This window comes from Pistacia vera, unplaced genomic scaffold, assembly GCF_008641045.1.
Source record: "Pistacia vera cultivar Batoury unplaced genomic scaffold, PisVer_v2 Contig432, whole genome shotgun sequence".
Taxonomy (NCBI): domain Eukaryota; kingdom Viridiplantae; phylum Streptophyta; class Magnoliopsida; order Sapindales; family Anacardiaceae; genus Pistacia; species Pistacia vera.
In genome coordinates, this window is record NW_022196260.1 from 306,856 (window position 1) to 333,736 (window position 26,881).

The 26,881-nt window shown below is 34.2% G+C and overlaps 1 protein-coding gene across 1 annotated transcript; it reads left to right on the top strand.

The window, feature by feature from the left end:
- Positions 1–1,507: 1,507 nt before the first annotated feature.
- On the top strand, positions 1,508–26,881 carry LOC116143689. The gene is given in 22 exon segments (XM_031429129.1): positions 1,508–2,009; positions 4,045–4,129; positions 4,132–4,184; positions 4,825–4,959; positions 5,043–5,172; positions 5,336–5,379; positions 5,499–5,616; positions 6,218–6,295; positions 6,298–6,369; positions 6,470–6,576; positions 6,578–6,598; positions 7,715–7,789; positions 8,824–8,984; positions 9,312–9,390; positions 10,073–10,259; positions 10,365–10,577; positions 16,898–17,256; positions 17,779–17,898; positions 18,018–18,020; positions 25,588–25,899; positions 25,963–26,149; positions 26,757–26,881. Coding segments are annotated over 22 exon segments (2,883 nt in total). The 5' UTR covers positions 1,508–1,790.

The window sequence follows — 26,881 nt, forward strand, 5'->3', positions numbered from 1 at the left end:
AATGGGAATAAAGAATATGGTGTTATTTGTAGGCCAAATGTTGTTACTTATAGTATTATAATTGATGGCCTTTGTAAGGCTGGATTGGTTGAGAAGGCTAGATAACTATTGTTGGAACATATGATTCAGAGAGGTGTGGTTCTTAACATTTATACCTACAACATTTTGATAAACGGTTATTGCTTGGCAAATAGAATTGGTGATGCAAGGGAGTTGTTTGATTCCATAACTCGAAAGGGGTATAGGCCTAATGTTGTTTGCTACAATACTTTAATCAATTGGTATTGCAAGAATAAAGAAGTCATTGAAGCTCTTAGTCTTTATCGAGAGATGATTTCAAAAGGAATTAGGCCTTTTGTGATTACTTATATCACCTTGTTAACTGGCTTTTTTCTTATAGCTAAGGTGAAAGATGCACAGAATTTAGTTGGTGAGATGCGACTTAACGATGCTTTTTCTAATTCTCGGACATACAACATTTTCATTAATGGACTTTGCAAGAATGGATGTGTTTTGGAAGCGGTGGAAATGTTTAATGCTTTAGTAAATAATAAGTTTTCAGTTAGTATTGAAGGTTTGAATTCCCTTATTGATGGATTATGTAAAACAGAGAGATTGGGAACTGCTTGGGACCTATTTTAGAAGTTTTGTCTCCATGGAAACCTAGTGCCAAATGTTGTAACATATAGCATTTTGATCAATGGGCTGTGTAAAAATGGACAACTAGAAATGGTAAATGAGTTGTTGTCATATATGGAGGAAAAAGGTTGTGCTCCAAATGTGGTCACATTTACTACGCTTATGTTTGGTTTCCTCAAGAATAATGAGTTACCAAAAGTTGTTGAACTCCTTCATAATATGGTGGAGAGAAATGTGAATCCGAATAAATGTACAACGTCCTTAGTCATGCAGTTACTAATGAAGGCCAAAAATTATAGTGAATGTTTGAACGAGCTTCGTCAATTTCCGATCCAAAAGTGAAATTGAAGTTTACGTGATAAAACTTTAGCGAGGATTAAATTTTTTTTGGAGCAGAATCCTGTAAAAGTTCATCCGGCTGCCCAAATGCTCTATACTGGTTACAGTATGCAAAAGGTTCAGTAAACACTTTTATCTGTTCGAATTTGATAGGGATGGTGATGGGGATGATTGAGAATGATAGCTTTCTTGATCAGACATATGATACGTGATCTATCTCTGTTGTAAGTACATATATTTGAGGTGGCAGCATTGCAAGTTGTGTTTGGATTTGCACATGTAGTAGATCGTAAGGGTTTGACGATTATTTTTGGTGTAAATTTCGGTAAGCAAAAGTTGCATATGAGGAATTGTGAAATGGTTCTTACTTCAACTACAACAATAATGGTGGCCGCTCAAGTTCATATATTCAAGCTAATCAGTTTACTGGACAATGGTATGTTGTAATTGATTAACTTCGTTCATTGAATTTTTCAATTATCCAGGCCTGATAAATCTTGATTTATTTATAGTGTTTCACATGTTTCTGTTTCTCAATATATATTCTTTTTTAGTTCAGATCTGATAAGACTATAACTTATCAGGTGTGTCTCTAATGTAGTTAATCTATTTTTTTAAGTGGCAATACATTTTGGAAGTTTTAATTGCATGTTTTCATCTTTTTCCCTACTTTTTGTGGAAAATTAAGTTCTTGCTACTTTCAATCAGATTTTGCATATACGTGGAATCAGGGGATAAAAACATTAATTTCATTCTTTGGAGTTCCTTTATCTAAGTAATTCTGTAAAATTGAATGACTAGAACTTGTTCTGATGCAGTTTGTCTCACTTTGGTTTGACTACTTGAGATTTATGAAAAGAATATATCCATCTGTATGTGAATTTTCACCTGATGGTATTGCGAAGGCAAGAAATCTCTTCGAGCGTGCTATAACTGCTGCTGGTTTGCATGTTGAAGGCAGTAAAATATGGGAAGCATACAAGGAATTTGAGCAAGTCATTCTCCATACCATAGATGAGATCAACAATAAGGTGAGAATTTATAATATATATATTAGAAACTTTTTAGAAAATGTGCCTGAAGGGGATGCATGCCCTGTTTATTTTAGAAACTTTTTTTCTTCTTTTTGTCATCTATGTATAGTTCATAAATTTTGTTCTTTCTGTAAGGAAATGACCCGGTTGCACAGCGGAAAACAAAAATTTATACAACCGTAGATCGTTCCTTAAAGCCCAAAATCAAGGCACAAATTTTACAGTTCATGTATTATATCAAGAATCTGCAGAAAAAAATAAATCTAAAGTTTAGATTCATACCCACATTGAAGGCTCCACCAGTATTGTCTCTAAACGTGTTTGCTATAGATCCAAGTGTAGGATCGAACCAAGAAGTTGACACGAAGACAATCACCAAGAACCAAGGAGGGATTTGCTAGATCCTCCTTGGCCTTAAGAAATCAAGAAGAACAAAAAGTATTTGATTTTGGCAACAACCAAAACTGGCGTCGGAGAGTATTTGGGGTGCTGTATTTTTCTCTTTTTAATCAAAATGAAATAATGAAAACTCTTGGCAATTTTTCAACTAAAACTATTCTTTTTGTAGTGTTATTTTAGTTGACCTATTCCCATATGGAATAGCTTGGGCTACAACCCAAACACCCCATGTTGCCAAACACTCCCAATTAGATATTTATTTAATTCATCATTATCTTCAATTAAAATCAATTAATATTTAATTAACATTTAACAATAATGATGATTTAATTAAATATGTGCGAACACACATTTAACCGTAATTTCACTTATTATAATTATTTCTAACAAATTAAGTAAAGGCTAGACCCCCGCAAATTTAATTGCACTGTGAAATTACAAAATACCTTTTGCCTAAAAAGATGAAACACCCCTTCTTTCTTCTTCGGCTCTTAAATTATCTTCTATGTGTGTGACCCATAGGCTCCTCATCTACGGCAGTGTATAGTATCACAATTAATACCAATTAATCGTCTCATAATACACACACCAAGATTGGCCCCTAGCAAGGCATCATGGCCACCTGATGATATGGATTCAACAAAGTAGCTACTGTCAATGATATGGTTACCGTACAATTCGATCCTTTCATCATACATATCCCGACAAGACGAAGGCATAGAAATAGGTGGCAACCTTTGGTTACTCTCGATATTAGTGATTCAGTTTGCGACCAATGACCTGTATATATACTGGATAGAGTAACAACTCAATCCACTGCCGCCACAGTTTTAGTGTCATTGCCATATATTGAATTACACCGTAGATGAGATAACTTCTCTTGTACCCGGGAGTAATGATCCTCTGTCCATCCACCATAGTCTTGATCACTCCTTGATGCAACCAATCACCACGTATTGATAGCTCCTGAATAGAACTCCGTTAGGCTAGTGTCAAACTGCACCAATTGGTGCACAAGGCGCTCCGATGATCTCAAGTCTAAGGATCACAGTACCACCATTCGTTAGAGGATTGTTCCATAGACACTAGGTTACCATCCATATGGAATCTCTAGTGGGTCAGTCCAGTGAACTTGCTGCGGTATATCCGCCTACACACAGTACCCATGTGTTGCACCAGGTTGGCACCAAACAACCTTGACAAAGTGAGATTAGTCACTACCTTTCGACAGGGTTGTTCAACACTATGATAGCCTTACCGTATATATGTGCCCTTACTTCAGAATAATACTAGAGCTACAGACGTTTCTGAATGGCCACCATATATGCTCATAGGGTTCTCACTATCAAGATTTGAAACACTTGATACCCTCGTCACGGTTCTACCATTCTAAGGACATATACAAACATATTTTAAATAATAATGATTTACGTGATATAGAATAAAATGCCTTTTTTATTGATTAATGAACATTATACAAAGAGTCAATTTACAATAATTGATTGGCTCTAGGGCATCTACTTTAACACTTTCATTTCCCTATGAAGTGCTATATACCAAGAAAAAGTATCTGTTTTCAAAATTTACATTTGGAAAATTATACTCTTTTCAAGGAAAAAGAAAAAAGGTTCAGGCATCACTAAGTATATTTCACCGTCAGTTGTCTGTTCCCCTTGCTAACTTAAGGTCAATTCTTCTTGCCTACAAGTTGGAGGTGGAACTGGGACTGCTCTAGATATTGAATCAGGTGATTTAGATGGGATTCCTTCTACTGTGCTCAGTACCAAAGGCATGGAGATGTATAATGCTCTGAGCTGATTTGAAGGAAGGTTGCAAGGCGGGTATATCTGACTCCGAAAATTTCAACAATTCACGTATGGCATTTATATCAGATATTGTTTTAGGCAGCTAATGATAATTGCGGTTCTTATGTGATACCTTAAGAATTTAGGGTTAATGAATGTATGATGATGATATTAAGTGTAGAGGTCATATTTGAGTCCCCATCTATTACATCCCGTATCTATATTGGGGTTAAGTACGTTGTTAGGGTTCGCGCTTAGTCTTTCTGTCTGAATTTGGGCTTGGTTTATGTAACATGTGAAGTTGCCTGTTACAAAGCTGAATATCATTGTTGTGCCCTTACCTTTTCAAGCTTAAGCTTTTAGGTCAAGTTGTTTATCAACAAAGTTGCTATTGAAATTCCATTATAATTTCAATTTCTTATGGTCTCTCTTGCTTCTAATATAAGTAATCAATTTATGTAAACTTTAGATCTTCTCTTCTTCTTCTTCTTCTTTTCTTGAGGGTGGAGGGTTGTATAAGAACTTGCAATGCGGCAATAGGTTGCCTTTTTTTTGTTTTTCCTTCGTTAAAGTGTTAATGCTATTATTTTAATTTTAAATTTTGGCAGATCTACTTGAAGTTTGAACAGTCTTCTGGAGATCCAGCCCGTGTTCCATTTCTCTATGAACGTGCTATTACCGAGTTTCCTGTATCAAGTGATCTCTGGCTTGGCTATACTCGCTATTTGGATAAAACCTTGAAGGTTTCACTCATATTTTATCTTTTCAATTCTTTATGTTCCAGGTATTTTTAATTTTAGCAATTAATCATCTCTTTTTCCTTCAGCTAGGAAATATTGTACGAGATGTTCATTCCAGGGCTAGGAAAAATTGTCCTTAGGTTGGTGATCTTTGGGTTCGATCTTTGCTTGCTTTGGAACGTTGCCGTGCATCTGAGAAAGAGATATCTATTGAAAGTTTCAGTTGTTACCCTTCATCTATTGAGAATTATGAGAGATTGTTATAAGTAACTTAAGAGCAGTGAAGTTTCACAAACTTTAGTGTTGGAATTTCATTCTGCTCCTTTTACAAATATAAAGGTTTACTCTTATTTAGAAAGATTTTTGTATCATATTAAAGTCTTTGAGAAGTCCCTTCTATGCACTTTTTCGACCATTGAGGAGGTAAAGATATATTTTCTCTAATTTGCAAGCTTGACTTACTACTCTTTGTAACTTGTTATTGTTTCATCTACGTTTTTATGCATTAAAGATCTTTGTTAATTGGATCCTTTTATTTTCAGTACCTAAACTTATTCCTCACTCGAGTGGATGGTTTGAGACAAAGAATCCTTTTGCCTAGAGTAGAAGAGGATGCATTGAATTTTTCATCGATAAGGGAAACGTTTCAGGTTCGCATATGTATACTGTTCATTTTTCCTTGTTAAAATTGTTTTTACTCGATGTCAAGAACTTAAAGCTTCTCAAAGACATTTGTAGATGCTCTATTCATGGTGAATTTTAGATGAAGAAAATGTGGACCTTGTAGCTAGTCTACTCTTTCAAGGTCCAGGCATAGATCTCTTACGAATGTGTGTCAACTCCTTCTACCCTTAAGACTCTGAAGAAAAGTATTTTAATTTACTTCATTTAGTGTGCTGTTATAGTACCATTATGACCACTTTATGTAGAGGTTGCAGTGCATAACTCTCAATACTCCAAGATGGCTTCTGCTAATTGCTAGATTGTTACCTTTGCTAATTGTTTTGTCATGGAATAGTGTCCTTTACTAAAAAATTTCTCATTCAGCATTCGAGTTGCATGCATGGCAGATATCTTTATGGATCTGTGAATTTATAAAATTTGCATGTCATATTCAACTGGTACATTGTTGTTGTATAATCGTTGTTTTCAATATTTGTGTTTATAAACAATTAGCCTAATGTCTCTTTAGTGTACCATTGAAATTGTAGGCCCTGTATGATTGGATGTATTATATATACTTGAATACTTAACTGTGAAGTTTCTTCCTTTCAACGGGCATCTGATTACTTATCTCAACAAATGAAGAATACAGATGGTTTGTTGCATTTGTACGCTTATAGGCTCATTTGGAGCTAAATTTGGGAAAAGATCAAGTTGGAGCTTGGGGCTTTTGGGAGAGCCTGGTTTGGCCCATTCATCTTTTTTCTCTTTCTTATCCTGTATAGTTCAATAAGATTGATTTATGATTCATCTTTTTATTTTTTTTCCGTATAACTTGCTTTATGTCTATGCAGCGGGTCAACGTTGGAAGCCTGGCAAGGTTATATAGCTATGGAAATTGAATTGGGACATTTAAATGAAGCTAGGTCCATCTACAAGAGATGCTACAGTAAAAAGATTTAGTGGGACAGGTTCAGAGGTATAATTCTTTTACATTACTTGCTTTCAATTATTCTAGATTGATTTATGGATAGGATTTGAATTTGAAAGTTTTTAAACTGGTTTTTTCCTCCTTCCTTCTCATTTTTTTTTCTTTTTTGGAAAATTGTTGCTTTTAGTAGTATATGATGTGGATTTATTTAATCAATTGATATTTTTCATCTACACTGCAAGCATTTCTATCTTTATTCTCTTTTTGTTGCAGATGGAAGTTGAAACTAGAGAAATGGCTTAAGTCAAGGTTGTTAAAATGTTGTTTATCAAGGAGGGCAATTTATGGAGATCTTTTGAACTCTTAACATAGAATCATACTCTGCAGCTGAGAATATTTTTAGAAAGTAGCCTTGTAATAGGTCAACCTATTACTCGGGCACCAGAATCACAATGGTTTAATATGTCATTTTGAATAATTTTTCCAAATCATACGTAAATGATAAATGACAGTATCTCTGGGGATCGTGCTAGTTGAAAATCCATGACATTTATTTTTTTAACTTCAAACTTTAGGGTTGCTGATACTCTGATGAAATTGTGGCATATATGAAGCAATCACATTTAAACCATAGGTAGCAGAGTAGTTTTTGAAACACAATGGGCTGCTATGTTTTTCCACTTGGCTTATTATTTCCAATATGTTTGAAGAAAAGTTTCTTAATTCAAGCTTTACTTTCCGAGTTTCATGTCAAAATATGCTATAGGTTAAATAAAACTTATTGAAGTAGATAATTTATATGACCTATCATAAAGTCATCTAAGTTCTCTCTTTTCTATGATCAATTTAGGGTTTAGTTTGATAAAGTTAACCTTGTTATTTTCATCTTATCTTGATTGGCCTTATTATATTTAATCGGATTGTTTCCCAACTCTTTGCTCCTGCTCCTACTCCTACTCCCGCTCCCGCTTCCATTCATATTTTATGATCTCATTGATGATCTCACTACGTCATCTAAAGTTACTGACAATTTTTGCTTCTTGATTTTATGACATTGAAAATATTGTTTTGGGTCCACAACTCCAGAGTGACTTTCTTCAATTGTTATGTACTGCCTTTTGGATTTGTTGACATATTCTTTTCCTAAAAAACTGAGTTATTCAGGACATATGCCACAACTGGTTGCGTTTTGAGAGGGAATACGGGACACTTGAAGATTTTGACCACACAGCACAGAAGGTACACATTTCTGCTGCAATTTTAATTTATTTGTTTTAAGTGCCAATTAATCACGTATTTCTTTTTTCAGTCTAATGTGTATGATGCATTTGCATTGCTATTGAGAATTAGTATGTATAGATTTATTAAAAACAATTGAAGTGTTTAACTAATGATATTTTAGCTGGTTGCGATGTCCACCTTATCTAGTAACCATATGTGTTTGACTGAAATGTGCCACATTAGCAGTTGTCTTTGATGACCTCAAATGATGTGCCTGTAAATGAGTTGTGTTTATGTGCCTCTGTACATATTATGAACTCTTTGCTTCTTTCTTGTTAGAGCTTAAATATTATTGGTGGATCATTGCCTATCTGTTTAAATTTTTAGTTTAAGTGATAACTTAATAGAGTATTGTAACAAGGTGGTCCACACAGTCTTGTGTTTAAATCTCTCTATGAGATTTGGGCCAATTTGGTTTGTGATTCAAAAATAATTTTGAAAAACTAAGTGACAATTAAAAATTTTAAAAGTTTTATCTCAACATTTTAAATATTTGAAAATATATTTGGTATTCAAAAATTATTTTTGAAGTTAAAAACTATATAAAGACCGAGAAATGATATTTTTCTTGTTTTCTAATTTTACACTAATTTTTAGGATTATATGCAAAAACATTGTTTTGAAAACATTTCAACTTATTTTAATAAAAACGTATTTTCATAAAATTCCTTATAGTCCTTATTTTCGAAAATAAAACACTATTTAAAATTTATATCAAATAGGCTCTTATTTAGATTATAAATTTGTATTTGTATTTATGTTATATTTATGGTTGTGATTGTGGGGTGTTCAGCGCACGAGATTGTGTTAAATTTTAAGTATGGTTGTTGGATGCTTAACTATCAATTTAAGCTTTTAAGTCAAGTTGTTACGTAACATTGTTAAATATGTCACTGAATTATGATACATCTGCCTAGTATTTATTGAATGTATGTAATCCTTGCTATTTTAACTCAATGCGTAAATCTGCTTGTCTTTGTTCCCTTTCTCAGGTTACACCTCGCTTGGAAGAGCTGCATTTATTTAGGTTACAGCAGGAAGCCAAATCTGTTCCTGAACTAATAGATCAGAAAGAGAAGTCACATAAGAAAAGTGTTAATGGAAAGAGAAAAACAGATTCGAACATGACTAACGAACAGTCTTCAGCTAAGCGGTAGAAAAATACTGCCTAAAACCCGAACAAAATGCATGGGAAAGAAAAGGGATGAGCATAGAACTTAGCTGAAGAAAATGAAGTAGAAGCAAAACCCAAGTTTGAAGAGCATCCAAATGACCAGCATATCAAAGACTCCACCATTGGAAGAGCCAAAGGATACACTGACAAGTGTATTGCATTTTTATCAAACCATAACTTCAGGGCAAGTAGAGATTCTCTCGTACTTCAAAGAGAGATTGCTTTTTATTCTTTTTTAATGCTAGATAGGCAAATACAGAGAGATAATTCTTATGGTTTTACTTTTTTTTAAGGCAACTTCTGAAGATCTGAAAAATTCTTTAGCGATGTTGGTGGGGTTGAATTTGTTCGAATTTTGCAGGACAAGTTCACCGGAAAGTCAAGGGTATGACTTTGTTTCTCTCATTCATTATTTGTTAATGTTCTTTGTGCCCTATGCTTCCAATGAAAAAGGGGAAGCTATCCGCTAGACCTTCCATGTACACATCAGTCTTACAGTCAAATCCTTATTTAACATTGCCTGACCTTTAAACTTTAACATATGTATGCATAATGTGGATTGTACCAAAGAAATTAGCCCTAAGAAACTAATTATATGAGATTGGGAGATTAGCAAGACTGATGCTTTAGGGAGATTGAAACTGCTAAATGTAGTGTATTCTCTTTGATCAAATTTCTCAAGGCTGCTCACTGAAACTTCAATTTGATTTCTTCCATTCATGCTGTCAATCAATCATTTAGTACTTATGCTTTTGGTTTTAAGATGAATGTCCTTTCCAAAAACGATTATGCAGTCTCAAATAAACCTCCAGAAGGGTTGAATTCCATAATTATGGTAAAATTGCTTAATCATCTAAGTATTGAATTCCATAATTATGGTAAAATTGCTTACATTTCTAAGTATAAAGAGTCTAATTGTCTAAAAGCATATTTTTTCATTTTGATGGCAACTGATATGCTTAGGAGACTCAAGCATAGTCCCACATGGATTTACCCATATTCCAACTTGCCCTATGTCTGGAACCGTTGCATACTAATTTATAATATCCTCTGGTCGATTTTTGAAGGGCCTGGCATATGTGGATTTTGCCGATGATACACACCTTACTACAGCTGTAGGAAAGAACAATGAAATGTTTGTTGGGAAGAAGATAAGCACTGCAAGATTAAATCCGAAGCAAAAGAGAAAAGATTCTACTGGTCATGGGGCCTCTAGAGAACATGATAGTCTAAGTGGAATTAGGTTTTATCTTTGTTATTACTTGTGTGTGTTTGTGTGTAATGCAGTCTATAGACATTTGCATTTTGTATTTCCCACTTCTACATTTTATTTTCTTACTCCTTTGGGTTAAATGGTAGCGCAAAGTAGTAATCAGACTTTCAAGGAGTCTAGAACGCCACATTGTGCTTCTAATAAACATAGTGATAACATTCAGCTGAAGGGGAGGAACACATTTGCAATGCCAAGGAATGTCAGACCACTTGATGAGCCCTCGACAAATCCAAAATCCAAGGAAGTGGAAGATGAGAAGTTGAAGTCAAATAATGAGTTCAGAGAAATGTTCCTTAAAGGTCTGTTTGGGAGTTTTATGGTGGCGGTTATGAGGGTAAACCATCGTAGCGGTTTTGAGAGTAAACCACTGTAGCAGTTTTGAAGGGTTTTTAGTAGCGGTTTTTAAAACACTCAACCTGTGCTTGGGAGTATATTTTCCAGCGGTTTTGACAGTTTTTTAAAATGATAAATTTACATATATGCCCATAAAAATACCCCAACTTCAACCAGTACTTGGGATTTTTTTTTTCAATTACCAATACTTAGTATCAAAGTTCCTTCCAAGTTTAATTTATTTGTAAGTTCTTTCATTGTATATTATTTAATTTATTTGTATGTGCTCAATAAAGTATGTAATTTAGTTGATGACATTCGTTATGCTGGCACGATTAGCATACTTGGTAATTTGACTTCCACTCAACAACTAGATTTGCTGAAAATATATGCAAAAGAAGCCAAATTGAGCTTCCCACATTACCAATGAGTTTGGGTTTTCCATTGAATAACCCAATTCATATCCAAGAATAGCAAACTTTGAAATAGAACTGTTTAGAAAAATAATAGTTGAAAGGGGTTTTTTTGGGATAAAATTTTTAAACCAGCCAAAACACCCCAATTTGGGGTGTTTTATAAACCCCTCAAAAATATACTACACTGGTTTTGGGGGGTTTTTAAACCAGTTAAAACCAGTCCATAAAAAATCTGGCAAGTAATGGTTTTAGAAAACCCCCAAAACCAGTGAAAAAAAAAAAAACTCTCAAGCAGACCCTAAGAAGTGAGGTTTTTCCTAGGGTTTACATGTTACATATTAACCAGAATAGCATAGTAATTGACAAACTTCTCATTCTTATAAAAAAACATAAGGTTTTGCCTTAATATGTTTCTGTAAACACAATTATGACCCATGTTGACCTTTGACTTTGATCGGGTCAGTTTGACACATTTTATCCTTGATCAGGTCGATTTGACCTGCTGATCCAGTTTGATCGGGTATTCTTTACCAGTTTTCTGCAACTTTTAAACCTGTATTTTGCAGTTTTGAACAACCTGATTCTGGCCATTTTTTTTGACGTTTTAGAGGGTAAACTTGAATGTGGACGTATGACCTCTATCGGTGGCACCCCAAATGATATTTTCATCCCAGATCGGTGTAAATGGCTACCAAAAACACCCTAACGATAATTTTAACTGAAATTTTAAACTAGCATAACTTTGCAACCGTAACTCCGCTTTTGACAAATAATATGTCATTTGAAAGCTTTTTCAACAAGGATTCCAATGACACCAAAATTGAAAAAAGATTCTATTTATAATAAAAGTTATGCTTGATTTACAGTACGGGTTTTAATTGGAAAAATCCCATTTTAATGCAATATTCTCCAAATTTGCAACAAACAATTTAATGCCAAGCAGAAATTCAAATAAATGCTCTGATACCAAATGTAAAACATTTATATTCCCACATTCATATAAAAGTTCATAATATAATCAATTATAAATATGTTAAATACTCATGAGATATTGCAGAAGTAATTTACAAACCTCCAACTATAGCAATTGTTGCTTTAGTCTTCCTGCTTCTGTCACTTCATAATACAGAGTCTTCACTGACTGCAATTTTCCAGAGCGATGGTTTTTGGTAATCAAATAAATTAATTGCATCAAAATGGGGACCTGTAAACTCTCCCATTATAAATGCAGTTGTCTTTGCATCAAAGACAATTACCAAGGAGAAACAACCTCATGTAACTGCTCAGCAGTTACCCATTTACTTTATATTAAAAGTACAGGACCAATCCAATTAAAGAATTCTAATATAATTAAAATTCTAACATTCTCCCACTTGGTCCAAACTTTCATTATATATTCCACAACATAGGAGTTGTATATTCTGTATGTTTAATCAGAAAAATAAAAATTACAAGAATCATAGCGGTAAGTCCTTTTTAAACAAGTATTACTATGCAATTTTTTTCTTTCTAAATAAACGCTTAAATGTGGAATATTATTTTATGAACAAACCTCAAATGTTTGTTCTAGGTCCTCTAGAATGTTTGTTTGTCTCCAATCAAAATTTATACAACTTAAAAGAGAAAACAAACTAAATTACAAAGTTTCAGAGAATGAAAGTAATACCTCTCATAGTGACAAAGCGGGACGTAGTCCCATTTGAATGACATGATCCTTGAACGTCTTTGGTGGCATGCCTTTTGTTAGAGGATCAACAATCATTTACTCGGTATGTATGTGTTCAATGAGCACTTCTTTGGCTTTAATGTGCTCCCTTATTGCTAAGTACTTAATGTCGATGTGTTTACTTTGACTTCCACTCTTATTATTCTTAGCAAAGAATATAGCAGCTAAATTGTCACAATACAACCTTATTGGCCTAGAGATAGACTCAACAACTCCAAGCCCAAAAATGAAACTTCTCAACCAAATACCCTGTGTAGTGGCCTCAAAACTGGAAACAAACTTAGCTCCCATGGTAAAAGTGGCAACCAAAGATTGTTTGGCACTTCTCCAAGATATAGCACCTTCGCTAGCATAAAAACATATTCGGATGTTGATTTCCTGGAATCAACATAGCCAGTGAAGTCTAAGCCTGAATATCCGACAACTTCTAAAATGTCAAACTGTCTATAAGTAAGCATGAAACCTTTAGTTCCTTGAAGATACCTCATGACCTTTTTTGCAGCTCTCCAATGATCCAAACCTGGATTACTTTGATATCTTCCTATCATGCAAACTACAAAAGCAATGTCAGGTCTAGTACAGATTTAAGCATACATTAGGCTTCCAACAGTTGAAGCATAAGGAATAGTTTTCATTTGTTCCTTTTCAAACTCAAATGTAGGACATTGATTAAGATTGAACCTGTCACCCTTAACAATGGGTTCAACACTGGTGAACAATCCTTCATCCTAAATCTCTCAAGAATTTTATTAATATAGGCTTCCTGGGATAATCCCAAAACATGTTGAGACCTATCCCTATGAATCTTAATGCCAATGACATAAGACGTCTTACCTTTATCCTTCATACTAAAATGTTGAGAGAGAAATTGTTTCACCTCATGCAGCAAACCCAAATCATTGGTTGCAAGTAGAATATCATCTACATATAACACAAGAAAGATGATTATACTCCCACTAACCTTGTGTATATACATTGATCCATGACATGCTCTACAAAATCAAATGAAGAGATAACAGTGTGAAATCTTAAATACCACTGTTGGGAGGCTTGTTTAAGTCCATAAATGAACTTCTTAAGCTTCCAAAACAAATGCTCACCATCACTTGAAATGAACCCATCAGGTTGTTTCATATAAACATCTTCCTCCAAATCTCCATTGAGGAAAGCTGTTTTCACATCCATTTGATGTAAATCTAAATCGAAATGGGAAACTAATGCCATTATGATGCGAAAGGAATCCTTTTTAGAAACTGGAGAAAACGTTTCTTTAAAATCTATCCCTTCCCTTTGTGTTAACCATGGCAACAAGCCTAACCTTGTATCTCTTAATACCCATTTACAACCAATAGGTTTCTTTCTGGTAGGCAACTTAACAAGGTCCCAGACTTTATTATTCGTCATAGAATTCATCTTGCCAATCATGGCATTATACCACAACTAAGATTTATTACTGTCTATAACTTGTAAAAACTTGTCGGAGTCATCCTCAACACCCATGTCATAGTCAAACTCTTACATATACACTACATAATAAGTAGGAATTGTTGATTTCTTTGTTCTAATATATCTCCTTAGTGTTGTATCAATAGTCTCTTGTTGAGACTGTTGCATAACTGATTGTTCCTTCTGTAGCGGAGGTTGTTCAAAATGATCTTTTAAAACAATCTCATCAGAACGTGGACTTTGATTGATTGGTTCCTCATTGTTCACCCTGTTTGGATGAACAACCAGTCTTTTACTTGATGTAGGAGCATTCGCTGAAATATCAATTTTCTCAAGGACTAAGTCTATGATTTGATCACTCCCATTAACCACGTCATTTTGAAGAAATTTGGCATTTCTTGATTTAACAATTCTACTAGAATGGTTCGGACAATAAAACTTATATCCCTTGGATTTTCCCGCATATCCAATAAAACATGCACTAATAGTCCTAGGATCTAACTTCCGTTCTTATGGATTATAAACTCTAACTTCAACTGGCCAACCCCAAACGCGTAAATGATGTAAACTTGGTTTCCAGCCTTTCCATAACTTGAATGGCATTTTGGGAACAGCTGTAGTTTTGAGAGCTTCAATCCACAAAGAATGAGGAAGTTTGGAGTTACTCAGCATACTCTGTACCATATCCATTAATGTTCTATTTCTCTATTATGCTGCACCATTCTGAGATGGTGTGCCCAGCAAGGTGTATTGAGCCACAATAGCTTGCTCTTGAAGAAATTTAGCAAATGGACCAAGTGCTTGTCCTGTACTAGTGTATCTACCATAATATTCACCACCTCTATAAGATCTCACGATCTTAATTTGTTTTCCATATTGTTTCTCTACTTCTACTTTCTATATTTTGAAAACATCAAACGTTTCATCCTTGTGATAAAGCAAATAGAGATACATATATCGTGAGTGATCATCAATAAAGGTGATGAAGTATTTTTGACCACTAGAGCTCATGTCAGGGCAAAAAATATATGTGTGTATGATCTCTAAAAGTTTAGAACTCTTCCTAGCACCCTTCTTGGATTTGTTAGTCTGCTTTCCCTTAATGCAGTCTACACAAGTATCAAAGTCAGTAAAGTCAAGAGTTTCAAGAACTCCAACATTTACCAACCTTTTAACCCTATCAATGGAGATGTGTCCTAATCTCCTATGCCATAAAAAAGAAGAGTTTTCATTCATAACAGTACGTTTAATACCAGTACTAGCATGTGAAGTCATAAGACTATAAGGAAAATATATTTTTAATATCATTCTAAATTAAATCCAAACTTCAATAGAATATTTATTGAAATCTTATAATTCATAAATAAAAAAGGTAAAAAAAATTCCAATTGATGGATTGCATTTTGTTTGATCGACTGGATAATTTTGGATTCAGTAGAAAACCAACTCAAAACTCAAACCGAAAAGCACCTGAAGGCTGAAGGTGGATTTACATTTTTAGCCTTTAGGGTGCTAAGTGAACAGTTTTCGAAATCATGAAGGTTGTTTATGAAATTTGTCAAAACATTTCCCTTTAATTAGTTTAATGCATTTGCGTTTTGCAACAAAATGCAGTTACACAACCTCAAAACCGACCCTCAAAAAACACTCTTCATACATGGCTTTGAGATCCCTATTTCGTTCATCTTCAATCTCTAAAAACCCATCTTTAAAAGTTAATGTTTTATTTTTTTAGCTCACTTACACAACCTCACGTCTTCAAGCTTCAAAAAATGAAGTTTTGTATTCTTCGGAAAAACCCCTGGAACAATCCTCACTTGCTAAATTCCTCAAAGCTTTACTCTGAATGAAGCATTGTACTTTTTTTTATTACATGATTAATATGAAACCCATTACTCCAATTTCATCATTCACTACTTTGTTTAGTGCACTAACTAAGAAGAAGCATTATTATGAAGTGATTTCGCTTTACAAGTTTTTGAATTCAACTGGGCTGTCTCCGGATTTTATATCTTTGAATATTTTGATGAATTGTTTCTGTAATATTGAAAGGATTTCTGATAGTTATGCGGTTTTTGGGGCGATTATGAAGTTAGGTTTTAGCCCAAATACCATGACATTTACTTGTTTGATTAATGGTCTATGTGTAGAGAGAAAGATTATGGAATCAATGGAATTGTTTAAGAAAATGATTGTTGTTGGTTGTGGGCCTAATGTGATCACCTGCAACACTTTGATTGGTGGATTGTGTAAACAAAGAAAATAAGTGTTGCCATTAAGTTTCATGAAGAGATGGTTAATGGGAATAAAAAATTTGGTGTTATTTGTAGGCCAGATGTTGTTACTTATAATACTACAATTGATGGTCTTTGTAAGGCTGGATTGGTTGAGAAGGCTAGACAACTATTGTTGGAACATATGATTCAGAGAGGTGTGGTTCTTGACATTTATACTTACAACATTTTAATAAACGGTTATTGCCTAGCAGATAGAATTGGTGATGCAAGGGAGTTGTTTGATTCTATAGCTAGAAAAGGGTATAGGCCTAATGTTGTTTGCTACACTACTTTAATCAATTGGTATTGAACGAATAAAGAAGCCAATGAAGCTCTTAGTCTTCATCGAGAGATGATTTCAAAAGGAATTAGGCCGTCAGTGATTACATATAACACCTTGTTAACTGGTTTTTTTCTTATAGCTACGGTGAAAAATGCACGGAATTTAGTTGCTGAGATGCAACTTAACGATGCTTTTCTTAATTCTTGGACATATAGCATTTTCATTGATGGGCTTTGCAAGTACGGATGTGTTTTTGAAGCATTGGAAATGTTTATTGCTCTACTAAATAATAAGATTTCAGTTATCATTGAAGGTTTGAATTCCCTCATTGATGGATTATGTAAAACAGAGAGATTAGGAACTGAATTTTCCATTGATAAGGGAAACCTTTCAGGTTCGCATAGGTATACTGTTCATTTTTCCTTGTTTATTAAAATTGTTTTACTCGATGTCAAGAACTTGAAGCTTCTTAAGACATTTGTCGATGCTCTATTCATGGTGAATTTTGGATGAAGAAAATGTGGACCTTGTAAATAGTCTACTCTTTCAGGGTCCAGGCATCAATCTCTTACGAATGTGTATCAAGTGCTTCTACCCTTAGACTCTGAAGAAAATTCTATTAATTTACTTCATTTAGTGCTCTGTTATAGTACCATTATGACCACTTTATGTAGAAATTACAGTGCATAACTCTCAGTACTCCAAGATGGCTTTTGCTAATTACTAGATTGTTACTTTTGTTAGTTGTTTTCTCATGGAATAGTGTCCTTTGCTGAAAAATTTCTCAGTCAGCATTAGAGTTGCATGCACGGAAGATATCTTTATGGATCTATGAATTTATAAAATCAGCATGTCATTTTCAACTGGTACATCGTTGTTGTGTAATGGATGTCTTCAATATCTGTGTTTATAAACAATTAGCCTAATGTCTCTTTAGCGTACCATCGAAATTGTAGGCTCTGTGTGATTGGATGTATTATATATACTTGAATACTTAACTGTGCAGTTTCTTTCTTTCAGGGCGCATCAGATTACTTATCTCAACAGATGAAGAATACAGATGGTTTGCTGCATTTGTATGCTTATTGGGCTCGTTTGGAGCTAAATTTAGCTGTAGCTCTAGGTGCTTGGGAGGGCCTGGTTAAGATCTGGTTTGGCCCATTCATCATTTTCTCTTTCTTATCCTGTATAGTTCAACATGATTGATTTATGATTCATCTTTGTATTTTTTCCATATAATTGGCTTTTTGTCTGTACAGCAGGTCAATGTTGGAAGCCTAGCAAGGTTATATAGCTATGGAAATTGAATTGGGACATTTAAACGAAGCTAGGTCCATCTACATAAGATGCTACAGTAAAAGATTTAGTGGGACCGCTTCAGAGGTATAATTCTTTTACATTACTTGCTTTCTATTATTCTAGATTGATTTATGGACATAATTTGAATTTGAATGTTTCTAAACTGGTTTTTTTCCTAATTTTTTTTTTTTTGGAAAATTGTTGCTTTTAGTAGTATACGATGCAGCTTTATTTAATCAATTGATATTTTTCATCTGCAATGCAAACATTTCTTTCTTTATTCGCTTTTTGCAGCTGATGGAAGTTGAAACTAGACAAATGGCTTAAGTCAAGGTTGTTAAATGTTGTTTAACAAGTACGGCAATTTATGGAGATCTTTTGAACTCTTAATATAGAATCATGTTCTGCAGTTGAGAATATTTTTAGAGAGTAGCCTTGTAATAGGTCAACCTGTTACTCGGGCACCAAAATCACAATGGTTTAATATGTCATTTTGAATAATTTTTCCAAATCATATGTAAATGATATATGACTGTATCTCTAGGGGTCATGCTAGTCTAAAATCCATGACGTTTATTTTTTTAACTTTAAACTTTGGAGTTACTAATACTGTGATGAAATTATGTTATATATGAAGCAATCACATTTAAACCATAGGTAGTGGAGTATTTTTTGAAACCCAATAGGCTGATATAAGGGCAGACTAGGACACCCTATCTTTCCTTATTTACGAAAATTGTACCCATTGTTATTCAAAAATAAAAGTTTATTTTCTTTTAAGTGTGAAACTTGTCATCTTGCAAAATACACCAGGTCTATTTACCTAGCTCATAAATATAAGAGTTCTAGGCTTTTTTAATAATTCATAGTGATATTTGGGGGTCATCTAGAGTTACAAATATTGTAGGGTGTACGTGGTTCATTATGTTTATTGATAATCACACTAGAGTATGTTGGGTATACTTTATGAAAAACAAGTTTGAAGCAGGTCAATTGTTCAAAAGGACTGCCTAGACAGTTGTTTGTTAATCTAGTTTTCAAGCTGGGAATGATAAATATCTATTCACCGACTTGAGGGGGAGTGTAGGATTTCTAGATTAGAATATGATCAATAAGCTATCCACTGGACCTTCCATGTGCACATCAGTCTTACAGTCAAATCCTTATTTAACATTGCCTAACCTTTAAAGTTCAACATATGTATGCATAATGTGGACTATACCACAGAAATTAGCCCTAAGAAACTAATTTTAATGAGAATGGGAGATCAACATGACTGATGCTTCAGGGAGATTGAAACTGCTAAATATAGTGTATTCTCTTTGGTCAAATTTCTCACGGGTGCTCACTGAAACTTCAATTTGATTTATTCCTTCTATGCTGTCAATAAATCATTTAGTTCTTACGCTTTTGGTTTTAAGATGAATGTCCTTTCCAAAAACGATTACGCAGTCTCAAGTAAACATGCAGAAGGGTTGCATTCCATAATTATGGTAAAATTGCTTAATTTTCTAAGTATAAAGAGTCTAATTGTCTAAGAGCATATTTTTTCATTTTGATTGCAAGTGATATGTCTAGGAGACTCAACCATAGTCCCATACAAATTTACCCATATTCTAGCTTGCCCTATGTCTCCAACCATTGCATACTAATTTATAATATCCTCTGGTTGATTTTGAAGGGCCTGGCATATGTGGATTTTGCCGATGATGCACACCTTACTGTAGCTGTAGGAAAAAATAAAGAAATGTTTGTTGGGAAGAAGATAAGCATTGCAAGATCAAATCTGAAGCAAAAGAGTAAGGATTCTGCTGGTCATGGGGCCTCTGGAGAACATGGTAGGCTAAGTGGAATTAGGTTTTATCTTTGTTATTACTTGTGTGTGTGTGTGCGCGTGTGTGCAATGCAGTCTATAGACGTTTGAATGTTTGTGTTTCCCACTTCTACATTTTATTTTCTTACTCCTTTGGGTTAAATGGCAGCGCAAAGTAGTAATCAGACTTTCATGAAGTCTAGTGCGCCACACTGTGCTGCTAATAAACATAGTGATAACATTCAGCTGAAGGGGAGGAACGCATTTGCAATGCCAAGGAATGTTAGACCACTTGGTGTGCCCTCGAGAAATCCAAAATCCAGGGAAGTGGAAGATTAGAAGTTGAAGTCAAATAATGAGTTCAGAGAAATGTTCCTTAAGAAGTGAGGTTTGTTCCTAGGGTTACATGTTACATGTTAACTAGAATAGCACAATAATTGACAAACTTCTCTTTCTTATAAAAAAAATATAAGGTTTTTCCTTAATATGTTTCTATAAACACAATTATGACCCATGTTGACCTTTGACTTTGACTATATTAGTTTGATGCGTTTATCCTTGACCAGGACGATTTGACCTGTTGATCCGGTTTGACCGGGTCTTCTTTACCTAGTTTCTACAACTTTTAAACCCGTTTTTTATAGTTTTGAACAGCCTGATTCTGGCCATTCTTTCGACGTTTTAGAGGGGAAACTTGAATGTGGTCGTAAGATCTATGTCGGTGGTACCCCAAATGACATTTTTGCCCCAAATCGATGTTGTAAATGGCTACCAAAAACACCCAAACAATAATTTTAACCGAAACTTTAAACTAGCATAACTTTGCAACCGTAACTCCGCTTTTGATAAATAATATATCATTGGAAAGCTTTTTCAACAAGGATTCCAATGACACTAAAATCAAAAACAGATTCTATTTATAATAAAAGTTATGCTTGATTTACAGTACAGGTTTTAAATGGAAAAATCCCAATTTTATGCAATATTCTCCAAATTTGCAACAAACAATTTAATGTTAGGCAGAAATTCAAATAAACGCTCTGATACTAAATGTAAAACATTTATATTCCAACATTCATATAAAAGTTCATAATATAATCAATTATAAATATGTTAAATACTCATGAAATATTACGGAAGTAATTTACAAACCTCCAACCATAGCAATTGTTGTTTTAGTCTTCTTGCTTCTGTCACTTCATAGTACAGAGTCTTCACTGACTACAATTTTCTAGAGCGATGGTTTTTGGAATCAAATGAATTAATTGCATCAAAATGGGGACCTATAAACTCTCCCAGTATAAATGCAGTTGTCTTTCCATCAAAGACAATTGCCCAGGAGAAACAACCACATGTAACTACTCTGCAGTTACCCATTTACTTTATATTAAAGTGTAGGACCAATCCAATTAAAGAATTCTAATATAATTAAAATTCTAACATTCTCCCACTTGGTCCCAACTTTCATTATATAATCCACAACATAGGAGTTGTATATTCTATATGTTTAATCAAAAAAATAAAAATTACATGAATCATAGCGGTAAGTCCCTTTTAAACAAGTATTACCTTCCATGTATTACTATGCAATTTTTCTCTTTCTAAATAAATGCTTAAATGTGGAATATTATTTTATGAACAAATCTCAAATGTTTGTTCCAGGTCCTCCAGAATGTTTGTTTGTCTCCAACCAAAATGTATACAACTTAAAAGAGAAAACAAACTAAATTACGAAGTTTCAGAGAATGAAAGTATTACCTCTCATAGTGACAAAGTGAGACACAGTCCCATTTGAACTACATGATCCTTGAACGTCTTTGGTGGCATGCCTTTTGTTAGAGGATCAGCAATCATTTACTCGATATGTATGTGTTCAATGAGCAGTTCTTTGGCTTTAATATGCTCCCTTATTGCTAAGTACTTAATGTTGATGTGTTTACTTCGACTTCCACTCTTATTATTCTTGGCAAAGAATATAGCAACTGAATTGTCACAATACAACCTTATTGGACTAGAGATAGACTCAACAACTTCAAGCCCATAAATGAAACTTCTCAACAAAATACCCTGTGTAGTGGCCTTAAAATGAGAAACAAACTTAGCTCCCATGGTAGAAGTGGCAACCAAAGATTGTTTGGCCCTTCTCCAAGATATAGCACCTCCGGCTAGCATAAAAACATATCCGGATGTTGATTTTCGGAAATCAACACAGCCAATGAAGTCTAAGCCTGAATATCCAATGACTTCTAAAATGTCGGATTGTCTATAAGTAAGCATGAAACTTTTACTTCCTTGAAGATACCTCATGACCTTCTTTGCAGCTCTCCAATGATCCAAACCTGGATTACTTTTATATCTTCCTAACATGTCAACTGCAAAAGCAATGCCAAGTCTAGTACAGGCTTGAGCATACATTAGGCTTCCAATAGCTGAAGCATCAGGAATAGTTTTCATTTGTTCCTTTTCAATCTCAAGTGTAGGATATTGGTTAAGATAGAACCTTTCACCCTTAACAATGGGTTCAACACGGGGTGAACAATCCTTCATCCTAAATCTCTCTAGAATTTTATTAATATAGGTTTCCTGAGATAGTCCCAAAACATGTTGAGACCTATCCCTATGAATCTTAATGCCAATGACATAAGACGCCTCACCTCTATCCTTCATACTAAAATGTTGAGAGAGAAATTGTTTCACCTCATGCAGCAAACCCAAATCATTGGTTGCAAGTAGAATAACATCTACATATAACACAGGAAAGATAATTATACTCCCACTGACCTTGTGGTATATACACCGATCCATGACATTCTCTACAAAATCAAATGAAGAGATAACAGTGTGAAATCTTAAATACCACTGTTGGGAGGCTTGTTTAAGTCCATAAATGGACTTCTTAAGCTTGCAAATCAAATGCTCACCATCACTTGAAATGAACCCATTAGGTTGTTTCATATAAACCTCTTCCTCCAAATCTCCATTGAGGAAAGTTGTTTTCACATCCATTTGATGTAAATCTAAATCGAAATGGGCAACTAATGCCATTATGATGTGGAAGGAATCATTTTTAGAAACTGGAGAAAATGTTTCTTTATAATATATCCCTTCCCTTTGCGTGAACCTTGGCAACAAGCCTAGCCTTGTATCTCTCAGTCTTACTTAATGAACCCCTTTTGGTTTTAAATACCCATTTACAACCAATAGGTTTCTTTCTAGTAGGCAACTTAACAAGGTCCCAAACTTTATTATTCGTCATAGAATTCATCTCGTTAATCATGACATTATACCACAACTAAGATTTATTACTATCCATAACTTGTAAAAACGTGTCTGAGTCATCCTTAACACCTATGTCACAGTCAGACTCTTGCATATACACTACATAATCAGTAGGAATTGTTGATTTTTTTTGTTCTAGTAGATCTTCTTAATGTTGTATCAATAGTCTCTTGTTGAGACTATTGCACAACTAGTTGTTCCTCCTGTAGCAGAGGTTGTTCAAAATGATCTTCTAAAACAATCTCATCAGAACGTGGACTTTGATTGATTGGTTCCTCATTGTTCACCCTTTTTGGACAAACAACCAATCTTTTACTTAATGTAGGAGCATTAGCTGAAAAATCAATTTTCTCAAGGACTAAGTCTCTGATTTGATCACTCCCACTGACCACGTCATTTTCAAGAAATTTGGCATTTCTTGATTCAACAATTCTACTGGAATGGTTCGGACAATAAAACTTATATCCCTTGGATTTTTCCACATATCCAATAAAATATGCACTAATAGTACTAGGATCTAACTTCCGTTCTTGTGGATTATAAACTCTAACTTCAACTAGGTAATCCCAGACACATAAACTTGGCTTCCAACCTTTCCATAACTCGAATGGCATTTTGGGAACTGCCTTAGTTGGAACTCGGTTTAATATATACCCTGTAGTTTTGAGAGCTTCAATCCACAAAGAATGAGGATGTTTAGAGTTACTCAGCATACTCCGTACCATATCCATTAATGTTCTATTTCTCCGTTCTGCTACACCATTCTGAGATGGTGTGCCAAGCAAGGTGTATTGAGCCACAATACCTTGCTCCCGAAGAAATTTAGCAAATAGACCAAGTGTTTGTCCTGTACTAGTGTATCTACCATAATATTCACCACCTCTATCAAATCTCAAGATCTTAATTTGTTTTCCACATTGTTTCTCTACTTCTGCTTTATATATTTTGAAAGCATCCAACGCATCATCCTTGTGATAAAGCAAATAGAGATACATATATTGTGAGTGATCATCAATAAAGGTGATGAAGTATTTCTGACCACTAGAGCTCATGTCAGGGCAACAAATATATGTGTGTATGATCTCTAAGAGTTCAGAACTCTTCTTAGCACCCTTCTTGAATTTGTTAGTCTGCTTTCCCTTAATGCAGTCTACACAAGTATCAAAGTCAGTAAAGTCAAGAGTTTCAAGAACTCCAACATTTACCAACCTTTTAATCCTATCAATGGAGATGCGTCCTAATCTCCTATGCCACAAAAAGGAAGAGTTTTCATTCATAACAGTACGTTTAATACTAGTACTAGCATGTGAAATCATAAGACTATAAGGAAAATATATTTTCAATGTCATTCTAAATTAAATCCAAACTTCAATAGAATATTTATTGAAATCTTATAATTTATAAATAAAAAAGGTAAAAAAAATTCCAATTGATGGATTGCATTTTGTTTGATCGATTGGATAATTCTGGATTCAGTAGAAAACCAGCTCAAAACTCAAACCGAAAAACACTTGAAGGCTAAAGGTGGATTTACATTTTTAACCTTCAAGGTGCTAAGTGAACAATTTTTGAAATCATGAAGGTTGTTTATGAAATTTTTCAAAACATTTCTCTTTAATCAATTTAATGCATTTGCATTTTGCAACAAAAATGCAGTTACACAACCTCAAAATCGACCCTCAAAAAACACTCTACATGCATGGCTTTGACATCCCTATTTCTTTCATCTTCAATCTCTTAAAACCCATCTTTAAAAGTTAATGTTTTATTTTTATTAGCTCACTTACACAACCTCACGTCTTCAAGCTCCAAAAATGAAGTTTTGTATTCTTTCAAAAAAAACCCTTGAACGATCCTCACTTGCTAAATTCCTCAAAGAAAATTGTCGATCGGGTAGCTTTACTCTGAATGAAGCATTGTACTTTTTTTATTACATGATTAATATGAAACCCATTTCTCCAATTTCTTCATTCACTACTTTGTTTAGTGCACTAGCTAAGAAGAAGCATTATTATGAAGTGATTTCGCTTTACAAGCTATTGACTTCAACTGGGTTGTCTCCGAATTTTATATCTTTGAATATTTTGATGAATTGCTTCTGTAATAATGAAAGGGTTTCTGATGGTTATGCGGTTTTTGGGGCAATTATGAAGTTGGGTTTTAGCCCAAATACCATGACATTTACTTGTTTGATTAATGGTCTGTGTGTAGAGAGAAAGATTATGGAATCAATGGAATTGTTTAAGAAAATGATTGCTGTTGGTTGTAGGGCTAATGTGATCACTTGCAACACTTTGATTGGTGGATTGTGTAAAACAGAGAAAATAAGTGTTGCCATTAAGTTTCATGAAGAGATGGTTAATGGGAATAAAGAATTTGGTGTTATTTGTAGGCCAGATGTTGTTACTTATAATACTATAATTGATGGTCTTTGTAAGGCTGGATTGGTTGAGAAGGCTAGACAACTATTGTTGGAACATAAGATTCAGCGAGGTGTAGTTCTTGACATTTATACTTACAACATTTTAATAAACGGTAGAATTGGTGATACAAGGGAGTTGTTTGAGTCTATAACTAGAAAAGGGTATAGGCCTAATGTTGTTTACTACACTACTTTAATCAACTGGTATTGCAAGAATAAAGAAGTTAATGAAGCTCTTAGTCTTCATCGAGAGATGATTTTAGAAGGAATTAGGCCTAATGTGATTACATATAACACCTTGTTAACTGGCTTTTTTCGTATAGCTATGGTAAAAGATGCACGGAATTTAGTTAGTAAGATGCGACTTAACGATACTTTTCCTAATTCTTAGACATATAGCATTTTCGTTGATGGGCTTTGCAAGAACGGATGTGTTTTGGAAGCATTGGAAATGTTTAATGCTCTAGTAAATAATAAGATTGCAGTTAGCATTGAAGGTTTGAATTCCCTCATTGATGGATTATGTAAAACAGAGAGATTAGGAACTAAATTTTCCATTGATAAGGGAAACCTTTCAGGTTCGCATAGGTATACTGTTCATTTTTCCTTGTTAAAATTGTTTTTACTCGATGTCAAGAACTTGAAGCTTCTTAAGACATTTGTAGATGCTCTATTCATGGTGAATTTTGGATGAAGAAAATGTGGACCTTGTAGCTAGTCCACTGTATTAGGGTCCAGGCATAGATCTCTTACGAATGTATATCAAGTGCTTCTACCCTTAGACTCTGAAGAAAAGTCTATTAATTTATTTCATTTAGTGTGTTGTTATAGTACCATTATGACCTCTTTATGTAGAAATTACAGTGCATAATTCTCGGTACTCCACGATGGCTTTTGCTAATTGCTAGATTGTTACCTTTGTTAATTGTTTTCTCATGGAATAGTGTCCTTTGCTAAAAAATTTCTCAATTAGCATTCAAGTTGCATGCACGAAAGATATCTTTATGGATTTGTGAATTTATAAAATTGGCATGTCATTTTCAACTGGTACATCGTTGTTATGTAATGGTTGTCTTCAATATTTGTGTTTATAAACAATTAGCTTGATGTCTCTTTAGTGAACTCGAAATTGTAGGCTTTGTATGATTGGATGTATTATAGATACTTGAATACTTAACTATGCAGTTTCTCCTTTTCAGCGCACATCAGATTACTTATCTTATCAGATGAAGAATACATCTGGTTTGCTGCATTTGTATGATTATTGGGCTCGTTTGGAGCTAAATTTGGCTGCAGCTCTGGCTATTTGA